The sequence below is a fragment of the Antechinus flavipes genome, chromosome 5 (assembly GCF_016432865.1).
Source record: "Antechinus flavipes isolate AdamAnt ecotype Samford, QLD, Australia chromosome 5, AdamAnt_v2, whole genome shotgun sequence".
NCBI lineage: Eukaryota > Metazoa > Chordata > Mammalia > Dasyuromorphia > Dasyuridae > Antechinus > Antechinus flavipes.
The window spans coordinates 8,093,463-8,119,799 of NC_067402.1; the positions used below are offsets into that span (position 1 = coordinate 8,093,463).

At 43.0% G+C, this 26,337-nt stretch overlaps 1 protein-coding gene across 2 annotated transcripts in view; it reads right to left on the reverse strand.

The window, feature by feature from the left end:
• CRPPA (CDP-L-ribitol pyrophosphorylase A) overlaps positions 1 to 26,337 on the reverse strand; it is a 229,155-nt gene that overhangs the window by 146,035 nt on the left and 56,783 nt on the right. For both annotated transcript variants that reach the window (XM_052000593.1, XM_052000592.1), the window contains exon 6: positions 4,058 to 4,137. In XM_052000593.1, coding sequence (XP_051856553.1) covers positions 4,058 to 4,137 — 80 coding nt within the window. The remainder of the gene's footprint in view (positions 1 to 4,057; positions 4,138 to 26,337) is intronic.

The following is a 26,337-nucleotide window of genomic DNA, read 5'->3' on the forward strand; positions in this document are numbered from 1 at the left end:
CAGAGGGAAACTCCTTGAAGGCAAGTACTATTTTTGCTAATTTTTTAATCCTCAGAATTTAGCATAGTGTAAGGGATTCATAAATGCTCCCTGACTGACTGAAGCTTTGTATGAACCAGAAGGCAGTGAAATAAACAGTTCTAGGAAAATAAAGTCAATAATATACATAATAATTTAAATAAACACACACACACACATTTAAATGAGGTCCCAGGAAAGGAGCAAAACAATGCAGCTTTTTCACTTCCTTGTAGAGGTGAAAAACTAGGGGTACACAATGCTGTACACACTGTCAAACCAGATCAATGAATGTGTCAGTTTCTTTCATTGGGTCCTCTTTTTTTCTCATAAGCAAGGCTTACCGGGTAATAGTATATCTGGAAATCATGGTGATGTCAAAACAATTGGCAACATCAAATATTTAAGGTAAAAGATAAACATATAATGTCAAAATATACAAATTACATGAAATCTATGAAAATCAGGGGAATTTAAATCCCATTACCCAAACTGAGAAGCACAACTTTGTAGCTCTCAAGATAAAAGGGCTCTCATTTTATAGGGACTTGAGGCCCATTTCTCAGATTTAATTTTTGTCATGGGGTTTAAAAGTTGTAGGGCTTTTTGTTTATTTGCTTGCTTTGTCGAGGCAATTGGGGTTAAGTGACGTGCCCAGGGTCACACAACTAGGAAGTATGAAGTGTTTGAGACCAGATTTGAATTCAGGTCCTCCTGACTTCAGGGCTGGGGCTCTAGCCACAAAGTTGTAATTTTTAAATTTGGTTTTGTTGTTTTTTCAAGCATGGGCTGATACCAGATCACAGAAAGCATTTCATACTCTCTCTTTCTTTCTAAAAAGCAAATCAACATCTCAACAATCTACATCTATGAATAATTAATTCATTTCTAAATGTCAAGGAATACAGAACTTGACTTTTTCAAATTAACTCTCTGGTTTATTTAGAAAGAACAGTCTTTCCATTGGGCCACTGCCTTGGGAAGATAAACTCGAGTCCAAAAGGTCAAGATATATTTATTGCAGTGAAAATAAATGAAGGAGGAGAGACCGCATTTCAGGAGGCCGGCCCCCCAGGCTCCTCCACTGCGGCTTTCACTTGGCACACAACTTTAGGGATATATACATTCATAATTGCATTTCAGACTCTGGACAAGTAATTACAATAGTCAAATTTGGGCTTTATTAACTACAGTATAAACCTAATTAATACCATCCTCTGAAGCTCGGTGGTCCAATGATTGATAGTCTTCCTTCACCTCCGGAGAACCGATCAGTGATGCTGGCCAAAATCCCAAATGAAATTAATGTAATGGTCTCCGGCCATCCCTGGTGGCCTTCCGTCCAATCACCACAGACCACAAGTGGAGCCCGTTCAATGCCGGCGGCACTAGTGGGGAGAGGAGGCCCAGGAGAGATGGATTCGGCCCCGAATGAGTGAGAGAGCACGGAGGCTCCCCTTCTTCCAGGACGGCTCTGTCCTGTCCACAGCCCCCTGACCTGCTTAACCTGCCTGGACTTTTGTCCAGGCACAGGGCCGGACATCACCTCTGGCAGGGGCTGCTGCTGGGGATGCCCGGGGATGCCTGCTGAGAGCTCATCCCACAGGAGAAAAGGACACAAATAAAAGAGCCCAGCTCCTGCAGGAGACTCTGGCCCAGGGGGCAGAAAGAACGATCAACAGGAGACACAAAGACAGAAGCCTAGGCTTGGACCTGTCCATTGAGGGTCCCAGGGAAACTTCAGTGGGTGGGTTGTTGAGGCAATGGTCCCTCAGGGATGGAAAGGAGTCGATCCCTGGTGGCAAACTTAAATAGAAACTTTAAAACCACCTATCTATACCCCCCTGTGTTCTTATTAATTTTGTTAAACATCGCCCAATTCCATCTAATTCAGGACGCATCCTGGAAGGCCACTTTGATCCCATGAATTTGACCCCTCTGGACTAGAAGGTCCTTAAAATCACGTCCAAAACTCTAGATTTTAAAATTCATTACCTATAGGAAAAGAGACATTAAAAATCACACGGCTTTCTCCATTGTGTTTCACTGCCAAGTTGCGAAGGAGGAGACAGATCCCATCTTCTTCCCATTAGGTCCTATCCCTCTGAGCACTGAGTGGGTTATTCTGGTAGGTTATTCATAGTCATTATTTGTCCAGCACATAAAAAGGGGGACTGAACTTCTCCTATAGGTAGGTATGACGGCTGCTGCCTGAAAAATATCTCAAATTCTAAGAGAGAAAGAAGCAAAACCTAGAAAGCCAGCAGTCTCAGAGCTGCTTGGTCAGTGCTTCCATTCACACCAGGCCATGAACCACTTCCAGATATTCATCATGCGACTAATGAGAAAAACAAGGCATTTCAGTCACTTCTTTAAATTGTAGCCGGAATCCCATCCTCCTTGCATCAGTGTAAGCAGGTCCAATGTCCTCCTTCGGTTTCAGGTACATCCAGGCCTTTTCATTCGCCCCAAGTGAAACCGCCCGACTGTTGTACAGCCTCTGAAACGCCCTGAAGGTTACTGGATTTCCCCAGAAGGGATGCCCCCTTCTGCTAACACTCACACGTCCCTTCTCAAGCACAGTAAAATCACCAAGGAGAAGAACGTCAGTCTGAACACAGGAGACAATTGTCCTGGTTGAAAACTAGAGTTCTGATCAGTACAACGGCCAGGAATGGTTCTGGGGATGAAATGTGCAGCCTGCCTCCTGCCAGGAGGTCCTGAGCTCTTCGGGAGCAGACTGAGACACCGCCAATGACCAGACTTAGTTATAAAGGCCTGGGGTTCCTTTTATTTCCTCAGTTGGGAAGAAGGGAGACATGGGGGGAAGAAAAAATTTATATATATATGTTTATATATATAGATAAGATAAATAACTGAAAAACATTATAAAGAAAGAAAGAAAACTAGTAATGGCAAAAAATGGAAATCAAGGTCTGTGTATCTCTGGACCATTCCTCTGGGCTGTCTCCTATGCTTGGAATAATCCATCCTCTCTGGGCCAAATCAGAATCCTCTCCTCCATCCAGCAAGCTCTTCATCTCAGGTTTTCTCCTTAACCAAGGGAAGTGGAGCAGAGAGAATGTTCCCCACACCTTCTGCGAGCTAACTCATTCTCCAGGAAATCCAGGGCCAAGAAACACCTCTCTGAGGTTCCTCTAGCCCCTCATCAAGGAGCTGAAGATCCGAGGAGCAGTTACAACAAGCCAGCTTTCATCACACCCGCCAGTTCATTATACCCGACCAGCATTTATAAAGCACCAGGCGCTGTGTTAGGAGCGAAGGACACGGAACCTTAGTCACGTCCTGGGGAGGTGTGTGTCTGTAGGGAGAAACCTGCAGAGAGGGGACGGGAGCCGGCTTTCTCCCCTCAGAGAGCTGACACAAGTGTCACAGCCTTGCCTGAATCCTGGGGGATGAAGGGACTCACGCAGCCAGGATCCGAGGGTCGGCCGTGCTGGGGCTCTGTCCTCCAGACTGAGGCTTCTCGTAGTCATGGGAGACTTTGTGTTCAGGAGGGGAGGCATTAAATGGCTTCCTTTTAACCCAATGGGGTCCACTAAGACATCTCCTGCTCTGCTCAACCCCAATTCCAAATAACTCAGTTTCATCACCTCGTTCCACATTCTATCTAGCTCGGGATGAACTCAAACTTAGCTGAGCTTGTGAAAAATACAAGGTTTTTTTTTTCTCTTCCCCAGTCAAACAGAGCATGAAAATCCTAAGTAACCTAAGAAAAATTATCGTTTTCTTATTGACAACTACATTAATCAATTAAATAAGTATTTCTTAAGTATCTGTTGTATGGCCGACACCACAGACACATGGAATACAAAGACAACAAAATCATCCCTCCCCTCGAGGAGCTATCCAAGTTCTATCAAACAAAATGTGTCTATGTAGGTAAATAGAAAATCGAGTCAAAGAGATTTTAAGGTCATTTCAGCAAAAGGAGGGGGCATGAACTACTTAGGAAAACAAAATCATAATCTAGGTTTTACAAAAATATGTTTTACCCATTCCATGGCCAAGCACTTACTTCTAGTTCCTTTTTCAGCAGTCCTTGAAGGAAATCTTCTTCTGTGTCGGCAACAACACAAATCTGTTGTGAAATTTTATCTGGAATTAAAGATGGAGGGAAGCAAACTATAAGTACAATGGATGTGAAAAACTCAACCTTCTGAATTCTACTTTCAACGCTTCCATGTAATACGTTCCCAGAAATGGGGAAGGAGTCTTGTTTTCATACAATAGCAGAGAGGAGGAAGCTCTCCGCCATCAAGTGCTCAATCATTTTCTTCTCATAAAGTCAATAAATACATATGATATGTATTCTAGACCTGGGGAGACCTGGGAGGACACAGGAGATGGAGCGTCCTAGAGATGGCACCTTATTTAACTCGGAAAAAGCCTTAAATTGGGGCATCAAAACCATAATTTCTCAGTCTGTTCTTTTTCACTTTGATAAAGTCATCAGACTTCTCAGGGACTCAGTCTCCTCCTATGTAAAAGAAAGGTGGAGAAGGGCTAAAAGAGGTGAATCCATAAAAACTTGGATTCATAGAAATTGCCAATTCACTTCAGATGCTCATCTAGGACTGCTGACATATTTTTATTGTTATCTAACAAGCCAATTAATTCAGCTTTTTGAAAGCCCCAATTAGCCGTTCACCGTGAACCAAATTCTGCCCCTAAACATCTGACGCTAATTTTACATTGTTTGGAGTTAGGAGTTTGAAAGACCTGAACTCAGGTCTCACCTCAAAGATTGATTAATTACCCTTGTAACCCTGGGGAAACAATTAAATATCTTTCAAGTTCAGCCTCCTTTTCTATAAAATAGGAATAATAACAGCACCTACTTGCCCCATGTTTGTGGGGAGGATCAAACAAGAGGAGCATTTATATAATGCTTTGTAAAGCACTATAGAAATACTAGGGATCATCATCATTATTAATATTATTATATTATATTATATGTTATCTATTATAAATATAATATTAATATCAATTAACTAATATTAGTATATTGTATTATTATATAATTATATTATATCCAAATTAAAATAACATATACAGGTTCTCAGTCTGAGGTTCAGAGAACCCTGGGATGGATTTTGAGAGTCTGTGAACTTGGATGAGGAGGAAATCGCATTTTTATTTTCACTCGACTCTAGCAGAAATTTAGTGTTTCCTTCAGTTATGTTTAGAGTCCACAGACTTGAAAGACCCGAGTGTCCTGTGCCATCACAGGGGTCTAGGGTCGTCACCACAAGACAATCCTTCCATTAATCCAAAGCAGCTAGGGGCCTTCTGAAGTCTCCTCTCCAGACAAAATAACCCAACTTTCCTCCACTTTGACACTGAGGAAGGATTAGCTTCGTTCTGCTTGGCCCCAGAAGGCTCTGGGAGCTAGAAAGATATCGGGGGCACCCCTCCTAACTGGAAGCATCCTCGAGTAGAATGGGCTCCCTTGGGAGCCTTCAGGTGGAAGCTGGGGGACCACTTCTCATCCGTGTTGCAGGGGGCCATTTCTCCCAGCTGAAGTCTGAGCCAGCTGTTATTCCCCCTGTGTTTGTAATCAGGCCTTTAATGGCAGGGTGCCCCATAGCTGCCCCATTCCCACAGCCTTCCTGGGCTTGTGCTAGAGTTTGCTGATATTTTCTATTTCATTGTTTGTTTTGTTTTTTGTTTTGTTTTGTTTTTCTTTTAAATGCAGCGCCAAGAACAGCCTCAAATCCATCAGGGGCTTTTCTCCTCCTGGGCAGCCTTAGCTCTTTCCCCAACTATACTAAACCAAGAGATGTTATTATCATATGTTTTATCAAAGTGAAATCTGACTCATATAAAACAACCAAAGAACATTGAGTCTGTCCATACTTAACAGACCCACAGAAAGGGAAACAATACTCAGTGGCCTTAAAGGTCAGCAGTGAGATCCAAGGGGTCCTGAGGAAACGGCTTCAGAGCCCAGCTTTGCTACTGAAGACCTGTAGGAGGCTGAACAAGTCCCTTCCCATCCCAAGGCCTCAGTTTCCTCATCTGTAAAATGAAGAAACTGGACCAGATGAGCTTCGAGGCCCCTTCCAGACCTCGCCCTACAAGCCTGGAAACTGCAGAGAACAAATGGGAAGTGATCTGGGGTTTATCCAGGATTCTCCAAAGGATGGACAGATAAAACTCACTGCACTCTTTTTGGGTTTTGCTTAATACTAGCAAAGTAATAGAGGATATTTAAATATAGCTCAGGCTTCTCATGCTACCTTTAGGCCAGAATGATCACATACTTCCCTAAAATCATATCTATAGAATCACAAAGTAATATAGTATTTGCATGGCATTTTAAGGTTGGAAAAGCACTTTATAAATATCATGTTTTATTTGATAAGGGGGGAGGGAAAGGAATAATCTTTTATTTAGGACTAATGTGTGCCAGGTACCCTGCTAAGAGCAATTTATAAATATTATCTCATTTGATTCCCACAACTATTCTGCAAGGTAGTTGCTGTTATAATCCCCATTTTACTGATGAGGAAACTGAGGCAGATAGAGGCAAAGTGACTGGCCCAAGGTTACACAGCTAGTAAGTGACTGAGGCTAGGTTTGAACTCAGGTCTTTCTGACTCCAGTTCCAGTGTTCTGTCAATGTACCACCCAGTTATCTTTTCTCAGGTTCCTACACTAACCGTTCCCTCTGCCAACTGGAGGATCAGCTAGATGGTCCAATATGTAGAGCACCAGACTGAGGTCAAGGATGCTGAGCTATCTCCTCCAGTTCCCCTCCTTTTGTAGCCCAGTTCTTAGAGTAGTGACTGGCACTTGAGAAATGTCTAGGGACCATCTTCCTGGCTCTTTTTTGCTTTTGGACAATATGCTCTCTCATTTGCAGCTTCTAAAGTCTGAATTAGTTATTCATATACATATATATATATATATATATAATATAGATATATATTTTAATTATAAATATAATTTTATATTTATATAAATTAATATGTATTATTATAATATATTATATAAATTATAATTTATATATAATATATAAATTATAAATGTAAATATATAAATACATTTTAACATATTATAAATATATATTAATTATAATACATAATTAATATAAATTAATAAACTATCTGAATATAATATTATATTTAAACATATTAATATATATTTTATAATATAATAAATATAAATTAATAAATAATCTAAAAATTATTTATTCTGCCAGGCCCCATGGTAAGGGCAGGAGATACCAAGGAAAGCAAAAACAGACCCCGCACAGAGATCAAGTTCTAAAGTGGGAGACATCTTGTCAATGGGTGGGTGCATACCAGGACTACAGAGAGTGAACAGAAAGGGATCTGGCAAATGGAGGATCCAAAGTCAATGAGTGTAACCCAAGGGGAGGATTGACAGGTCACATCATAAACTAATCACAGGAAAAAGGAAGAAACTATCTTTAAGATCAATAGAAAAGAGGATCCCAGAAAATAAAATGGACAGTTTTGAATATCTAAAATTCTAAAGACTTTGCACAAACAAAACCAATATAAAGAGAGAAGAAATAAAAAAAAAAAGTATCATTGAGTCATTTCTCTAAATGTACAGAAAAGAACAACAGGACATTCAGAGGGAAACACAGGCAAGCAGGACAGTTTTGAAAGTAAGACAGCTTTGAAAATAAGACTGAATTATATACTTTGACAATCTTAAGCGATAGGCAATAACTTCATGGCTTCACATATCAATCTCTTTTCCTATTCTCCTTTCCTATAGGAATGTTCTCTCTCTGTCTCTTTCTGCCCCTCTGCATCTCTCTATGAGTATGTGTGTGTCTCTCTCTGTTTCTTTGACTTGCTCTGTCTTTCCCTCTCTCTTTCTCTCCTTCTCTCATCCTAAATCAAAAAGAATGGGAAAAATAAAGTGATTTTGCCTCAAGAACGCACCTAAAAATAGAGTCCAGAGGCCCAATACTCCATGGAAGAATTCAGGTCTAGGAGGATTTGGGGGCTCCCAGAAAAGGGAGGAGAGGACCCAAACACGAATCCAAAGGCAACAGAGTTGTCCGGAACACGAGCCAGCGAGCGCTGCTTCAGGCCGGAGAAGCAAGAGCAGGAATGAAGAAGGAATCTCCTAAGAGAATGGGAACTCTGCTGGGAAGAATGCCAGGAATGCTGTGACCCCGAAAGCTGGGGCTCCCATCACGAGAATGCCCTTTGATCTTTGCCAGGGGCAAGAGAAAGGTCGAGAGAAGCCTGCAGCAGCCTAGGAAGGAACCCGGGTCTTCATTTGCTTTGATTTTTCTCTGACAAGAAAATGTTGCTGAAGGCTGGGAATAGCAGGGGAGAAAGAGAGAACAGAGGTTTGAAACCTGAGACAGGTACGGAGATGTTCAAGCATCCAAGCCCAGAGAAACAGCAGCCCAGGGCGCAGAAAGAACTCGCCAGTGATTGCTGAGCTCCTGACGAGGATCCTGGAGAGTCAAGGGGACAGAAGGAGGCCTGGAAACAACTAAATGTCCCCTTGAAACAAGAACAACAACAAGGATACTTCCAAATAGAGTCCAGGGAGCTCGACTTTAATTTTGGGGTCATTTAGTCACACATTACGGGAATGATTTTGTGAAAACGGGAAAGAAAGCAGTGATCCCTCCAAACCAACACAGGTTCAGTAAGATTATGTCAAGACAATCTGGAAGCCTTTTGAGAAGGTAACTAAATTGCAAAATAAGGGCGATGTTGTGCACAGAATGGGATTTCTCCAAGTTATCTGTCAGAGTCTCTCCCTATACTTGTGCAGATGAGATCGGAGAGAGTAAGTTTTCCTCCTGCCCATCTGATAGCTCCTTCCTGGTCTCCTCTGCTGGATCTTCTTTTGAACACATCCTCTAACCCTGATATCTCGACCCGGGCCCTTTGCTCTTCTCCTCCAGGGAGCTCCCACAGCTTTAATTATAACCTCTGTTAATGGTTCTCAAGTCTACCTTTCCTGGACAGACCACTCTGTTTTCCGCCTCCTTTCCATCTCCAGCTGCCTTTCAGACATCTCTCTAGATGTCCATTGAACATCTTAAACTCAATAGCTGCAAAAACAGATTATCCAATCTCCCACCATCTCCACCTTCCTTATCACTGTGTAGAACACCATCATGGTCCCAGTCCCTCAGACTTACCTTCTCATCATCATCCTGGACTCCTGCCTCTCACGCCCTTATCCAACATGGTACCTAGGAACGTCGGTCTCTCCTCTGAAGCACTTCTTGCCCATGTCCCCTTCTCTCCTCTGTCATACCATCACTCTAGTGCAGTCTCATCCCCTCACACCTGAACTAGAGGAATAAGGGCTGGTGGTCGCCCACCTCAAGTCGCTCCCCCCTCCAATCCACCTTCCATTCAGTTATCAAAGTGATTCTCCTAAAGTGAAGATCTGACCACGTCATTCGCCTGTCCAATAAACTCCTGGGTCTCCCTTTCACCTCCAGGATCAAATCTATAGCCCTCTGGTTAGCATTCAATGGCCTTCAGAGCCTAGTTACCTCTCCCACCTCACTCCCTAACACACACTCTTCACTACAATGACATCTGCCCTCTGGCTATTCCACAAACAAGACACTCCATCTTCCTCCACTCGGGGCATTTTCTCTAGATGCCCCCCTTACCCGGAATGCTCTCCCCCTTCCGATCTGACTGATTGTTGACCTCTCTGGCTTCCTGTAAGTCCCAACTAAAATCCCACTTTTACCAGAAGCTTCCCCAGCTTTTCTTAACCCCAGTGCCTTCTCTCAGTTCATTATTTGCTATTTCTCCTTGTATAATGTGCTTTCTGTACACTTGCTGGCATTCTGTTTCCCCCACAACCTATCAAAGTGCCAGGGGCATTATCTGAACCTCTACCACCACAAACAGGGCTCCTGGCACCATAGTGTGATAGAAGATTGAAATGCAAGCCCCAGCCCAGGGCAGCAGGAAAAGCTATAGGGACTTTAGGCTGCGTTAATGAATGAACTGAAGATGTTTATCAAGCATTTATGGTAGCCAAGCACTGGAGGTACAAAGAGAAAAGCAAAACAGTCCTGCCCTCAAGGAGCTTCCATTCAAATTGGAGGAAAATAAGCTTTACTAGCTTACTCTGGGTCACCCAGGCAGAGAAAGGGGGTGGCCAAGGAAGGTAAGCAGTCCCTTAATGGAGTAAAGGGGCGAGCCCCTTCCCAACAGTGGTGACAGTATAATGATTCCAGAGCTAGGAACTAGACAGCGACAGATGCGATGTGGATCCTCTCTCATCCAAAATTCTTGAATTTCAAGACTTTGTAACTTCAATACAATTTTTACATTCTCTTTTCTAGGTTAAAATAAACTAGATTTTAGCTGGCCCTCATAGGGAACATTAGCCAACAAGTATCTATTGACCTAGTGCCAGGGACTAAGCTGCCAGCTAGAGATACAAAGAGGGGTAAAAACAGGCCCGATCTTCAACAACTTTACGTTCTAACTGGAGAGTCTTATAAACAAGTAGGTGTATGAGAGACACATATATGTGTGTGTGTGTGTGTGTGTGTGTGTGTGTGTGTGTGTGTGTATTTGTATGTTTGAGCATTTTAAATTATTAAAGCTTAAAATTTCCCAAAGACTTTTCAGATATACAGAAAGACAGAAAAAGAGAGAGAAGGAGGGAAGGAGGGAAAGTGGGAAGAAAGAGAAAGAGGAGTGAGAGAAGAAATGAAAAGAAAAGGCAATAAGAGCTCACTGAGTTTTGGTGAGCAGCTTATGTATTATACTCTAGGTTAAGGATACAGAAAGGCTTGGCTTGGGGAGGAAGAGTCAGCCCAGTGATGTGGTTCCATTCTGGTTGACTTAGCAGTTTGGGATATCCTTGGTCACACTGGGTCAGCATTTTCATGGAATGATCTATAACAGCTTCCTTACAAATTATTTGCAACTGGAAAATTTGGGGGAAGGGCCGACAAATCTTTAGTATGTGAATATAATAGAATTTTGCTTTGCTATATGGAACAAAAAATCAAGGATTCCAAAAAACAAAGGAAGGATTCTGAGACTGACAGAGAGTGAAAGAAGCAGAAATAGCAATGCAAAAAAAAAAAAAGGATGACAATAAAAAAATTGGAAAAAAGAGGGGAAAGTAATTATAATGGCCAACTTATCCCCGAGAGAGAAGAGAAAATGTACCTTCCTTCTTTCTTTGCAGAGAAAACAGGCTAGAGATAAGATGTGATGAAAACTGGCTGAGGTGCTGCTTAGTTTTGCTTTTTTTCCCCTTTTATTTCATTTTGTGTAATAAGGGATGATTCTCCAGATAGAGGAGGGGGACATATAGCTGGAAGTAAAAGTGACATAAGAACAGAAATCATCAATAATATGTTTTCCTTTTCACTTTAAGTTCATGAATGACTAAATGGTCAGAGACACCCCAAAGAAGGACAAACCCTGTCTTCAAAAACAGCATATTCAGAAGATATATCCAGAAGGGGGCTGTTTTGGGTCTGGGAAGGCTCAGAAATGGTGAGTGGGATCATGCAGTCATTGACTGCACGGTAATGTTGATTTCCTGATCATTCACAGAGCAAGAGATTGAGGGGTGATAAGGGGAAGCCCTGAAGAACCCCATCAAACCCCAAGTGATGTGGCAGGAAGATGGTGAAAGAGCCTCAAGCCAGAATGATTCAAGAATGGCAACAGAAATAAAGGCATTCACCGTCAGGATATTAACACCATAACAAACACATTAACAAACTTCAAGCTTACAGAATTCCAAAAAGTCTAAAAGGACGGATGTGAAATGAACAGAAATAAGAAAATAAACAACAAAAATGAAATTAAAAACAGACAACGGAAACTGACCCCACATACCATGTGACAAAACAGAAATAAGAAGAGGGAGATGGGAAAAACCACTGGACTGGACCAATTGAAAGAGATCAATGGCAAAGCTAAAGTAATGTTTAAAAGCACTTTGAGAATCAATCTTCAAGATCTCTCAAAGTGGGAAAATTTCCTAAGGATAGGAAAAAATCCAGGAGCGTTACAAAGACCAAAAAAGGCAAGCGAGACGACCTCGGCAGCAATTCAGCCCAGACGCCAACGTTCTCATCTCTAGAAAATTTCTTAGATAATGGTCTATTCATACATCAAACATAAAAATTGATGATAGAGAACAGGCAGGCTCCAAGGACAATTTTCTACAAGAGGCTACATCTTCACAGTCATACAATTGAGTGGGTGTAAAGAATACAAGATCCTACTCTGTCTATTGTTTTATTACCCCAAAAAATGACTCTGTAGAGCCTCGAGGGCTCTCCTCAAACTAGGTGTCTCCCATAAATCTGTAAAAACCTTGAAAATTTTCAAGACAGATGAGACCACAGGAATAACTTCGTTCAACAACCCACACAGTATCAATGACGTGGGAGGCGTCAGACAGGGGGACATATGCTCACCAAATGTGTTCGGCAGCATCTGGAAATACCCGTTGTGCAATGTCCATTGTGCAGAGTGCAAAGGCTCTTAAAAACTCTTGGATGAAGAATTTCTCCAGATACTAACTGCTCGATGTTATCCATAGACAGGTGCCAAACACCCTGAGATTTACAGGTCTCTTCAATGAAGCCCCAGGTAATTCAAATGATAATAGTTCCACCATCCTCATGGGAAAAACAAAGTGGATGAAAAGTCCCTATTACTCTAATTACGGCGTTCAGTTTGATGACTATTCGGGTAGGTTGGTTCATCAGCACTTGGATCTCACACTGATGCTACTAATAAACAATAAACTAGACTGAGAAGGAGGAGGGGAAGAGTGGGCTTGATCCTATCTGGGAAACTGCACAGCATATCCTAGGATCCCAAGGAGAGAAGACTTGGGAAATCTAGTTTATTTCTCCAACCCAAAAAAAAAAAAAATGCTGTCCCAAAAAAAATTGTTGCTGAACGTCAAAATTAGCAGGAATCATTGGATTCCCTGAGACATGATAAGACTGATAGAGGACTTCAAAATCTGCAATTCCCTGAGATAAAAAATTGTTGATAAGGCTGTTATCATCAAGGATGGAGAGAAGCAGCTACACCCAAAAAAAGAACACTGAGAAACGAATAGAAACTGCTTGCATTTTTGTTTTTCTTCCCGGGTTATTTCTACCTTCTGAATCCAATTCTCCCTGTGCAACAAGAAAACTGTTCGGTTCTGCACACATAGATTGTATCTAGGATATACTGTAACCTATTTAACATGTATAGGACAGCTTGCCATCTGGGAGAGGGGGTAGAGAGAGGGAGGGGGAAAATCGGAACAGAAGTGAATGCAAGGGATAATGTTGTAAAAAAAAAATTTACCCTGGCATGCGTTCTGTCAATAAAAAGTTATTTAAAATAAAAATAAAAATAAAAAAAAAGATAAGACTGTTACAGAACTTTAAAATTATCCCTAAGTTTTACTTTCAGGAGATTCAGCATTTGCACTCATTGGGAGTTGGCTGTCCATTAATCCACGGTCCTTTCCCCTGACTGTTCTTATACCTGCTGGTGCTGGAGATCTGGGGGATGTCCCACGGGTGAAGGGCTGTAGATCCCTGAACCTAGAAAGCCCAGAACAGCCATGAGCTGCTTATAAATATCCCTAAGGTGGCAAGGGAAAGGGGTCTGAGATTACTGCAGAATTTAATGAAGAAGACCCCTCATCTCTTCCTCCGTGTTCTGCCCATGAACAAACAGAACACTTGTTAGACTTTCTAGGGAGGGGAAATTCGTGGGAAGAGAACGTCCAAAGTAACAGCCTCACGGTGTTTTCTTCCCACACACCTACAAAGTCTAACGCAAGAATCCAGTATCTGTTCAACAAGAGCTGCGGGCTAAATCAACAGGGATTTGACAAATTGGGAAATAACCCCAAGACTTTTCTGGCACCACTTTAGGAGGAAGCCTCCGTGGGACCTTTCTCTGCGATTACTCAAGGCCGCCTCTGTCTCGGGGAGCACGTGTAATCCCAGCGTGGAGGAGAGGGCACTGGAGGGAAGGTCTCAGAGAACTGCCAAAAAGGGAGCTTGCTCTCTCTGTGGACTCCCAGGTCCCATCCACCTCCCTCGTATAATGTCAGTGTGTGTGTGTGTGTGTGTGTGTGTGTGTGTGTGTGTGTGTGTGTGTGTAGGCCGATGCACTGATTCCCCAGGTAGAACGTAAGCTCCTTGAGGTCAGGGTTTGCTTTGGCTTTTTTTATGATTGAATGATCGATGCTGGTGCTAACAAGAGTCAAGGGGAACCAGAATGACACAGAATAAGCCAACCCGAGTTCAAGGCTGAAGTCCGGGGTCTTACATGGACAATATTCCAGAGAACCAAAAAGAACAATTCATATTTATGCAGCACTTGGAAGTATATAAAGCGCTTTCCTCATCACAACCCAGTGGAATGGATAGATACACATCATTATGTCCATTTTACAAATGGAGAAACAAAGACTGAGAGAGACCAAGCAGTTTGACTGAGCTCCCCCAGCCAGGAAGCCGCAGAGATGGGATTTGAACCTTTGGTTCAAAGGCTAAACACACTCTTTGAACTCTGTTCAGGACACATGGAAAACTGAGGAAACTATATCCCCCAGATTCTAACAAGTCTCATTTTAACCAAACAGTCACAGGAAGAGTCCTTCAGAGGGAGGAAATGCTTGATTTTATTTTTTAAGTGAGTAAACCCTCCATTTGAATGTTGGTATAAGAGAACTCCAAGATGAAAATTTTGCCCCAGAGCAAGCTGGTACCTTTTGGCAATTTGTGGTCTTAAAGATTTACCTGGAGCCCTGACAGGGTTAAAAAGCTGCCCAGGATCACCCAGCTAGAATGCAGCAGAGATGGGACTGAACATTAAGAAGAAAATCTGAATCTAAGTCCAGCCCCACACTCTCAATTTGCCCGATTTCCAGCTGTTATCTGATCATCGAGGCCCAATTCAGAAGACGCTGAGATTTCATCATTTCTATATGTCAGGCAAGAGCAGTATTCACAAGGGCATCACCTCCCACAGTCTCACACATGAGACAATCTAAAAGGAAACACACGGACAAGTTGCCCGTGGAAATGAGGTGACTTAATGGACCATCTCTAGAAAGAAAAGAGAATTTTTACAAAGGAATAATTCAGACAAGAAGCATAGAGTGGACCAATCAATCCACAAGCATTTATTAAGCACCTACTGTTTTGCCAGGTACGGTTGCAGATGTCAGGAATACAAAGACCAAAACGTAAGGTTCCTTTTCTCGAAGATCTCTGAGGAGGCAGGACTATTCCCTGAGAGCTGGAAGTCCTTTCAGGAAGGGGACCGAACACCCTTCTACGAGGGCAGGGTCAGAAAGACCCCAAGGTTTCTAACAGAATTTGGATGTCTGAAAGGAAGACAGTGCCGAGCCAAAGGAGGAAACTCGGGAGAACAAAGAGTGTCTGTTGAGGAGGGGCAGGGAGAACGAACTCTGTTTTGAATGATGCTACAGAGGAAGGATGTGGTGAACAGACCCAAAGCTCCAAGATGAGGATCTAGCTAAATGTGTCCCATCTAGCCTCTCACTTTGGTCATGCTAACAATTATCTTTCCATGTAGACTGGGGTCAAAAGGAACTCACAGAGTTGTAGAAAAAGTCACGATTCATTATGGAAGGAATGAGAAAAATCCTCTGGGGTTTAACAACCCCAAAAAACCCAGATAATAATAATATATTACATTGTTTTAGACCGATACCTCAAAGCTATCGAAGAGCTTATGTATTGTTGTAGGTCCTCATCAATCCTCACAGAAGTCCCAAGGACTGAGGAGTGAGTCGCCATTATTGTCCTTCCTTTATGAACACGGCAATTAAGTGACCAGTCCACGACCACGGGGACATCAGCACTGGGCCTGGTTCCGAGTTCGGGGTCGAAAAGAAGCTCACTGCCACTTTGTAAGGAATAACACTATCTGAATATGTGGTCTCACTTAGCGTGTCCCTATTTGTTCCAAGCCCTCATTCATCAAGCAGCTGGCCCAAGACCGCAAAGCTAGAACATGGGAGAACGGGGATCTGAAGCTTGCCACCTTGTGACCTTGAGCCAGCATCTTCATCTCCCAGGGGTCCAGACCTCTCCACTGTAAAATGGAGGGATGCCCAGATGGCCCGAAGTCTGAGCTCCTTCCGCCTCCTACTCCCCCTCCACCCTACCCAGAAAACTTCCCGCTACCCTCTGATTCTCCCTGGCATGAGTGAAAATCCCCTCCTCCTTCCCACCATCCTTCTAGCTCTTAGCATGACACGTCAGCTGCCCACAGAGACACCTGCACTCGCTGCTGGGAAATTTTTGCTGTCAAGGAGCTAACAGACTTTCAAAAGGAGTCATAGAAAATACTCCAATTAAGAGACCCCAACTATCTATTAAAAGCAATTTTGTAACTAAACCCAGAAAGAAGGCTTGTCAAAGGAGGAGCCCATTTTCACACAGTGGAAAGCAAAGGTGGGAGCCCGCCCCAGGGGGCTGCCAGCGGCCCATGCCTTCTGCACGTGTGTCAGTGAGAGTGTGTGTCAGAGTGTGTGTGTGTCTGTGAGTGTGTCAGAGTATGTGTGAGCGTGTGTGTGAGTGTGTGTCTATGAATGTGTGTCAGAATGTGTGTGTGTCAGTGTGTGTGAGTGTGTCAGAGTGTGTGTGAGTGTGTGTGGTGGGTGAGTGTGTCTATGAATGTGTGTCAGAGTGTGTATGTCTGTGTGTGTGTGAGTATGTCAGAGTGTGTGTGAGTGAGTGTGAGTGTGAGCTTGTGTCAAAGTGTGTGTGAGTGTGTGTGTCAGAGTGTGTGTGTGTGTGAGCGTGTGTCAGTAAGTGTGAGCATGTGTCAGAGTGTGAGTGTGTGTGTGTGTGGTGGGAGGGAGGGAGGGAGGGAGGGTCGCTCAGAATGCCCCGAGGGCCCCGGCCACTTGGCTTTTTGGCTCCTGAAGCAGTGGGCGGAGGAGCCACCTCAGTTCCAGTCATGTTCCCCACACCAAAGGTTGCCCGGCGCGGTGACTCGGGATGCGAAGGGCTGCACCTGTCACCATCCTTTGAAACTGTCTCGAGTTTCCAAGATGAAAGCGCGTCCCGGCCGCTGCTTTCCCAGCCGAGGAGATCCACAAAGCCGAGGCGGCCGCCGGGTTCTGATCCAGCAGAAGCATTCCAGCCTCCTCTGGGCAGAGAGCGGGAGAGGTGTAAAGCGTCCCCCAGGTCCCCACGTGGGCCAGAAAGCCGATCCTCCTTCCCGCCCGAGACTCCGCTCCCTGGCTCGGAATGCCGGCGCCATCTTTCAAAGCTCCTAGATGGCTCTTCTCCCCCAGGATTAAGAAGCAAAGGTCAGCCCTGCTCTTAGCACCAACTTCACAGGGACCAAGCCTGATCCCGTGCCCGATGGGAAAGCTCCTCCTCCAGCGGCGCATTTTCATTCGGAGCAAGTAAGTCCAGATTCGTGCCTTTGACGGTGACCAGGATGATGGCCGCAATAGACAAAAAAGACTCACTGACCACGTTAGAGACACAAGGAACAAACCCTTCTAGAAACAATCCAGAAATCTGTCTTCCATCTCCCCCCCAGCCTCTCCTGCTAGGAGATTCTTCCATCACTTTATTATCCAACATGCTGACATCCCAAGCTAATATTTCTCTATTCTTAGCTGAGCAAGAAACAATCATCCAAGTCCAACTTCAGGCTTTTCCAGTCAGATGCTCCAAAATCTAATCCTTGCAATGTGTTCGTAATATCTCCTTTCCTCCCCTTGAAGGACGCTGGGGCATTTTCTGTAAATACGATATGTCCAAGTCACTGTCTTAATGCCATTGCTCATTTTCTAACAACAGACACTCAAAATCGACATTAAAGAGAAGGAAGTAAAAGCAACTAGAGACCCCATTTTTGATCTCTGGGACAGACCCAGCCATGGAAAGCTATCCCAAGGGCCCTGGGACATTTGAAAGAGAAAACAATCTGGGGAAAAAAAAGAGAAAGCAGACAGAGAGGGAAGGAGAAGAGACCCATAAATGAGAGACAGCTGCCAGGCGGCCAAAGATGGCAAATCTCAGATCTGTGACAAAAATGGAAGTTTGTGCTTCCCGGACTGGGAATCGAGGGTCAGAGGGTCTGATGGAGACAGTGGGGAGATCCCAGAATCTGCAGGTTTCAACTAGAAGGTTCAAGCATTCTTGCCCCAAGGGCACTAGGACTCCGCAGATTCTTTGAGGATGTTTTCTGTGATCAGATCTGAACTATATTTTTTGAATGAGTCACTGTATGGAGGGCGAGCTCTCCTGTACTCAGAAAGTCAGAGCAAAAAAAGCAGACAGCTATGTGCCACCTTGTCTCCTGCACAAGCTTGTACCTGTCCCAATATTACTATTTTCCAAATTTTTAATGCCTTGGTTTCTTTTTAACCTTTCATAATGTATGATCGAGGGTCTCTACCTCCCTTCTCTCTCCCTCTTTCCCTCTTTCTCTCTCCCTACCTCCCACCTTGGAACAGGGGCACAAAAATCTGAGAAAGACAGGTTTCTAAAGTGACTCATCAAGATATTTACACGTTCCATTCTCTACCTCTAAGCATAAATGGTGTGTATTTATTTTTTCTTACCTACATCAAAGTTTGGAGTAGCTGCTGGATTAGGGGTTATCAAGTCTTAGCTGCAATCACTCCATCTCACTGTTTTGGGAACTTTGCAGCTACTGACATGCATCAGCTAGACTTCATATAGAATAAGGGATAAAAAAAACATAACTACAAAATATTTAGTAATAACATCACTTCCCACTTCCCAGGACCACAGCCCTGTGATGATGTACAAGGGTTATTCCTATTTTAAAACTGAGAAAGTGATGGCTCAAGGAAAGATAGCTCTCTCGTCTCGGTCACCCAGTCAGTCATTAAACTCATGTTAAATATTTACAAGCAAAGGAGAATACAAAGAAAAGTGGCCCGTCCTCGGGAGCTCTCCTATCAATGGGCCAAGAGCGGACGCCAATAAAGCAGTCTACCCGATTCACACACACACGGAGCCATTGATGTCAGAGTTGGAAGGTGAACCCAGGTCTCTCCCAAAGCCAGTCTTTTTCTTCTTCCAGAACAATACCAAGCTGGCTCCAGAGCCAAAGGTGAAACAGATTGCTTCTAGTCTCCAGCCAAATATTCCGCTTTGGTATGAATGGCTTGAAAGAAGGATCCAAATTAATCAAAGTGCTACTAAATCCCACTGCCTCCCTCCTGCCTTCGCTAATTAAAGCCTGACGCAAATGTCCTTCCATGTTGTTACAGACTCACAGAACACACTTGACAGCACTATCATCAAAGGACAAAGAACAAATGCTGTATTGTGCACAAATAAGTTATGCTAATAGAATGTGGAACAGTGGAAAAGGGGGCCAGGGGAGACCAGAGTCAGGAAATGTCCAAAATTAAGGCTCTTTGTAGATCGCCAGTGTCACTTTACATTGTCAATATACAGTGGGAGTAATGGAAATGCCGAGGGAAGGAAGGCACCGAGGAAGCGCCGAGGGCGAGGGACCAGAACTCGCCACAGAGCCGCAGACACATGCACAGCACACATGTCCGGGAGAGCCCAGAAACCCAGACGGCAGTGTTTCCCAGATCCCGTTTCCTTAATTTTCCAACCTGATTCAAAGTATTTTTTTTTAAATAAAAAGATCCAAGAAATAAAGGAATTATTTTCTTCATATGCTTGAAGGCAGCACGCTCTAATATGTTAAATGTGCCTCGCTCCCAACAATGCAGAACCAATTTTATTCACATGCGATTGGGTTTTACTCCTTCAGGAAAAGCTATAAATTCAGAAGCAAATAGAGCTACCTTCCTAATGCAGAAAAGAAACCCACCAATTGTGTAACTACTAACATGGCCTTTAAAAAAATCAGTACAACAAAGCACTCCGTCGCACCCCCAAAAAAGCATCTGAACGTGTTGACAAATCTAGAAAAGTCTAGTAGTGAAAGGTAGCTACATGTTTTATTAATAAGAAAAGGCATTTTCTGCATTTTAACTTAAACTTCTAAATTCCCCGCCTTCATGTTAGCGAAATTAAATTTCCAGTAATAGAGCCTATAAACATCCAATAAAAGGAAATTATTAATGAACAGACAAAGACACAGACTCTTTTCTCAGTCATTAACAATGATGTACATCTGACCAATCAAGACTGAATTCTTTTCAATGGGAAAGCATCCCACCTTCCATATTTTCATAAAATATGTGAAAGAACGGCCCATTAATCTTTTTTACTGCTTATAATCAGTGAGTTTTCTAAAGCTATAATCAGAAAAGAATAGAAGAAAACTCTAAAATATTACTCATCCAGTTGCAAAATGGGATCCATCCAAAGGATGAAGAAAAGATGGTCTAAGAAAACAAAGGCAAACCTTTTTTAAAAATTTCATAAGGATTTTTCTTCTTAAAATTTTTAAAAAAAGCTCAATATTGATCCTTTTGCCAAGATATGGTCAGCATATTAAATTAAGTGTGGTTTGAGACTGTTTGTATTGCTTATGTAAATCTAGTTAAAGTATGTTACTGCTGGCATGTGTAACTGCTTTCAGAGTTGGGGTAGGTCTGAGCACGCACAGCGGGCTTGGGTGGGCTCGACAAGTTGGTTCAAAAAAGGACAATACCTCTTTGTTAACTGGCTGTTTACAAACTTATCAAGTCAAACGCTAGCCCCCGTGTCTTATCTCACTGCTGCCAATTTATTAAGACTTTCAAGAGAAATACCTGTGTTTAGAATATCAGCCATGGAGAAACAGAATAAAGCAAAACACACAAACAAACATACACACACACACAATGAGTGCCCTGTCAGAAAGGGGGAATTTAATTAAAATATACTTTACAAACTTTGATACATGAAAATTTCATTTCTAATGTTGTGAATTATTCCCCAGTGACAAAGTAAATAAAAATATATATATATAAAAAAATATATATACATATATATTATATATATACACACACACACACATATATATAGATAGATAGATAGATATACACACACAGATAAGAACTGTATGAATATGAGGGCAGATTTGGGTATACTATTCCCCGTGAAACAAATTCACTATTTCTTAGATACACACAGTACACAAAAGGAAGTTCAACATTGGGGAAAATAGAAAATTTGGTTAGTTAAGCCAGCCTCTGAGCTCAGAGTCCAGCAAGAGGCTGTGACACAACCAAATTCCCCTTCGGAACTTCCCAGGCTGCCGCCATTTGCCTTTCCTCCTCACCCAGGATGATCCAGTCATGTCGGCCCATTCGCTGTTCTGAACGTCATCAGTCAGTTAACCAGCATTTACTAAATGCTTATTGAGCCAAGCATTGGGCCTAGTGCTGAGATGCAGAGGAGCACATGATAGCTACTCAAAAAGAACTCCAAATATTTTTAATCGTTCTTTCATTAAATATTTCCCAATTACTTTTTAAAATTTTAACTCATTTTTTAAAATTTTGAGTTGAACTTCAAATCTTAAGGAAGAGAAAATATGCAAAATATTATACATACAAGACATAGACAAGATCAACTAATGTCAGAGGAAAGATAGTGGTGAGAGGGAAGGGAGGCAGAGGGCCTGGTAGTAACAAGGCAGTGGTCAAGCCCAGTTCCAGAAGGGTCTTCATCAAAGTTCTATGGATGTGATCATATAATCATGCCTTGTTGCAAAAGTCTGGACTTTCTTTCATTTTTCCCTTCATGAAGTAAAGGGAGAAATCATGGACTTTTGTTTGTTTAAAGATCAATTTTTAAAATAATCGCCAATTGCTTGCAGTGTCTGGTCAATGAGATTCGATTCAGCAAATGAAATGAGAGGAAGGGAATGAGAAAACAGTCATGGCTTTTTTAAAGAGCCCTTTTTGGGTCATCCACATTATGACATCATTCCAGAAGGGCTCGGGTCCCGTCTGGATATTGTGACTGATGTCAGATACCGGGGACAAGGCAATTCCACATTCGATGTATATCTGCGCACGAGAAACATTTCTTTTGACTAATACTTCAGCCAATTCAAAATCATCATCATCATCATTATTATGGTTATTAATATTTTCATAACACTTTAGGGTATACAAAGTACTTTATTAACTCAAATAATCCTCAGAATAACCCTATGGCTTAGGTTATCTCTGTACCCATTTTAAAGCAGAATAAAGCGAGATACAGAGAGATGCTGTAATTTACCCAGAGTCACACAGCTAGTAAGAGTCTATGAAAGGATTAAAACTCAGATTTTGTTGAATCTCAATCCAGTATTGCATCCACCGAGCCACCTTGCTGCCTCAAAGTAACACTCTTACTAAGCTTTTAACACTATGTGTGTGCATATATGTACATATGTATATGTACATGAATGGATGCTTGTGGGCATATACAAATATATGTGTGTGCATCTGTTTTGGTGTTTATGATTGTCTGTTTTGTGCATATGTTTATATAAACAGAGAGAGTAAGGAGAGACAGAGACAAAGAAATGGAGAGAGAGTCAGAGAGAGAGACAGAGACAGAGATGGGGAAACAGAAACACAGAGAGAGAGACAAAGAGACAGATACACACACAGAGAAAGAGAATAGAGAGATAGAGAGAGACAGAGAAGAGAAATGAAGACAAAGACAGAAACAAAGAGACAAAGAGAAAGATACACATGGAGAAAGAGACTAAAGAGATAGAGACAGAGACATAGAGAAAGACACAGACAAAGAGAAGAGAAATGGAGAGAGAGACAAAGAAACAAAGAGGAGAGAGAAAAAGACACACACAGAGAGAATCTATATTGGGAGTCTCACAGAGCAGAAAACCAGATCCCTCCCTGACCTCACAGAGGGGTGCTGACAAGTCCCCAGGTGAGCAAGACATGGGGAAGAATCCAGATGGGGGGACGGGGAGCCTGGTGCACAGCCATAAGATACTGGAGAAGGAAGGAAACATCTCCTTTAGCCAGAGAAATCACGGACACAGAGAAGCACTACTTGCCTTACTCTCGTGGAGCTCCCACAGCACGGACTCAATCAGCCTCCTATGTGGCTCTCCATCCAGACCCAGGCCCCCACCTCCCTTCCTGCTACCTCCACCTGAACGAGAGTCCCTCTATGACATCCCTGACAAGAGGTGTTATCACCCCCTCGCTGGATGCTAGGATGTTTGCCTCCGTTTCCCATCTGTGAAATGGGGACACTGATAGCGCTTACCTCAGGACTACTGAGAGAACAAATGAGATGACAAAAATACTTAGCACAGTGCTGGGCACACAGTAATTACCACAGAAATGTTAGCTATTATCCTGCCTTTATTTGGAGAACTTTAGCTGAGGGAAGTACCTCCCCTGAAGCTGGCCTTTCCCCTTGGGAACCCCCAATGCTGTTTCACCCTATACCCCCTTAAGCCTTCTGGGGCCAAGAAAAACACATCCAGGGAACTGGGAGAGTGTACCTCCAAACCTCCCAGCTATTTCATCTCTTATGCACCCTAGTGCATTTTTATGTTTATTAAGAAATTCCTGACCCCCTCCCTGCCCTCTGTGCAAGTCCCTCCCTGGCAGCAGCTGGCAGCACGCCCAATGGCTATTTCCACTACCCTGACAGCCGCGGGGATGGGAGGGAGGGGGGAGGTCTCTCTAGGTCCCCTTGGCAGACCTTCAAGCTGTCAGCCCGAAGAGGACCAGCAAGCCTGGTGTCTCCTGGGGCTGCCAAGTGAGGGTCACCGAGAGAAATGCCCCGCCCGTCAAAGCCAGGAGCCAGCCTCGGAAGCATGTCGGGGTCCACTGATCTCCATCAGCTGTTCCTTTCTGCCACGCCGATAACGGCCCAAGCACGAAAGGGCACCCTGGAATCTGAGGCCGGCGTGTCCCCACAGAAGGCTCGCCAGTTGTACTTAAGGCTGGCGAAAAGCACATGGAAACACGGGCGTTTCCACCCAGGGCCAGCATCCTCCAAAGTGGCTACGCAGTGGGGGTGGGTCCGGCAGCCAGGTGACTTGCTTCCCAGAGATACTCAAATCAGAGCAGAAGGATTCAAAACGAGCTTTCTATTTCCTCCTGCTGAGAATGTAACCAACCACATCTTTGTTTAGTCAAGGCCTCATGGGTAATGTCTGCAGCCCCCATCAGTGGGCCAACATGTAAATATATGTCAACATTTTGATTTATATACTATGGATGATCTGTTTACACACAGTGAGAGACACAAATTGTAGCTCTTTGGTGATTTGAAACTCAATATACTTGATGGAGAAAGAATTTAGCAGTGAACTCCAAAGAAAGGTTAACTCTAAGACTGCATTTCCTACCATCAGAATGAACCCCGGGCCCCTAAATGTCAAAGCAACTGACAGCTTTCGAGGGCTCTGTCATGCCATGAAGTGCTCAGATTGGCGCTCCCGACTCATGTTACAACTTGGGGAAAATGGCATTTCTCAGTTTGCTTCCTAACAAAAGATATAGTCCAAGCACAATAAAAAAAATTAGTGAGAAATTCGGATTTAGGAAATTAAGAGACTCTGTCCTCAGGTCTAATGGGGGGAGACAACACATAAAGGAGAAGGGAAAGGGTGAGAAAGAGCATTTATTAAGCACTTACTAAATGCCATGTACTATGCTAAGTGATGATGTGAATAGATATGAATAAAAGCCAGACAGTCCCTGCCCTCAAAGAGCTTATATTCTAAGAGAATAAGAGTATAGAAAAGGGAGCTAGAGGGGAAGGGAGGGGCTGCTACTCGGCATAGCCAGGTTCTGGGCAACATGATAATGGCCCAAGTGCAGCAGCTTGGGGTGGAGATGGTCAGAAAGGGCCACTTAGGTGCCCAGCTGGAGCAGGCTGAAGATCTCCCAGTGTCCCAGAGGCACTGTCCAAGGTGCTGGGAAAAGAGGGAGGATCAGGAGCACGAAAGACACTGGGGCTGGATTCCTACTTGTGACATAAATTTCTCCCTAAGAGCAATTTGGAATTATGCTCAAAAAGTTATCAAACTGTGCATACCCTTTGATCCAGCAGTATTTCTCCTGGCCTTATACCCCAAAGAGATACTAAAGAAGGGAAAGGGACCTGTATGTGCCAAAATGTTTGTGGCAGCCCTGTTTGTAGTGGCTAGAAGCTGGAAAATGAAAGTATGTCCATCCATTGGAGAACGGCTGGGTAAATTGTGGTATATGAATGTTATGGAATATTATTGTTCTGTAAGCAATGACCAGCAAGATGAATACAGAGAGGACTGGCGAGACTTACATGAATTGATGCTGAGTGAAATGAGCAGAACCAGGAGATCATTATACACCTCGACAACGATACCGTTTGAGGATGTATTCTGATGGAAGTGGATCTCTTCGATAAAGAGAGCTAATTCAGTTTTAATTGATCAAGGATGGACAGAAGCAGCTACATCCAAAGAAAGAACACTGGGAAATGAATAGAAACTGCTTGCATTTTTCTTTTTCTTCCCGGTTATTTCTACCTTCTGAATCCAATTCTCCTTGTGCAACAAGAGAACTGTTTGGTTCTGCACATATATATTGTATCTAGGATATATTGTAATCTATTTAACATGTGAAGGAGCTTGCCATCTGGGGGAGGGGGTGGAGGAAGGGAGGGGAAAAATCGGAACAGAAGAGAGTGCAAGGGATAATGTTGTAAAACATTACCCTGGCATGGGTTCTATCAATAAAAAGTTATTTTAAAAATAAAATAAAATAAAAACTCAAAAACAAATAAATAAATAAATTTCTCCCTACTTCCTTCTCCTCCACATAGGAGTACAACCGGAGGTGGGAGTTAGCAGACTAGACAGAAGGCGCCAAATGGGTTTCAGATGTTGGTAGGTGACAGTTACCTGTCAGTGAATAAAAAGAAACAGCTTTTCCTAAACCCCAAAATGGACTCTTATCTTATATGATTTTCCCCAATCTTGAAAGGCCAATTCATTCCTTTAAAAAAGCAGCTTTCAGTTCCTCCAAAGTCAAATGTGTAAATGGAAATAGGGATGTTGAAGAAGATTCCTCCTCAAGTGCTTTTACCTGAGGACTTTCCATGGAAAAAGCCAGGACTTCTCTCTGGATCACCTCTAACTTCTGGGAAGGTTTTCCTGACTCTCACCTCATTTAGTCCCTATGAATTGCTGAAGTCAAACAAAACAAAAATCATTTTTCCTTTCCATATGTCAGACGTTCAGAGAACCCAAAGATACAAACTATATCCCTTCTTTCCTCCCCCAGAATCTTCCTTTTCCAGGCTAAAAATCCCAGATCTTATGTCACAGGCTCAAAGCTCTTGATTTTTCAGGTTCCTCC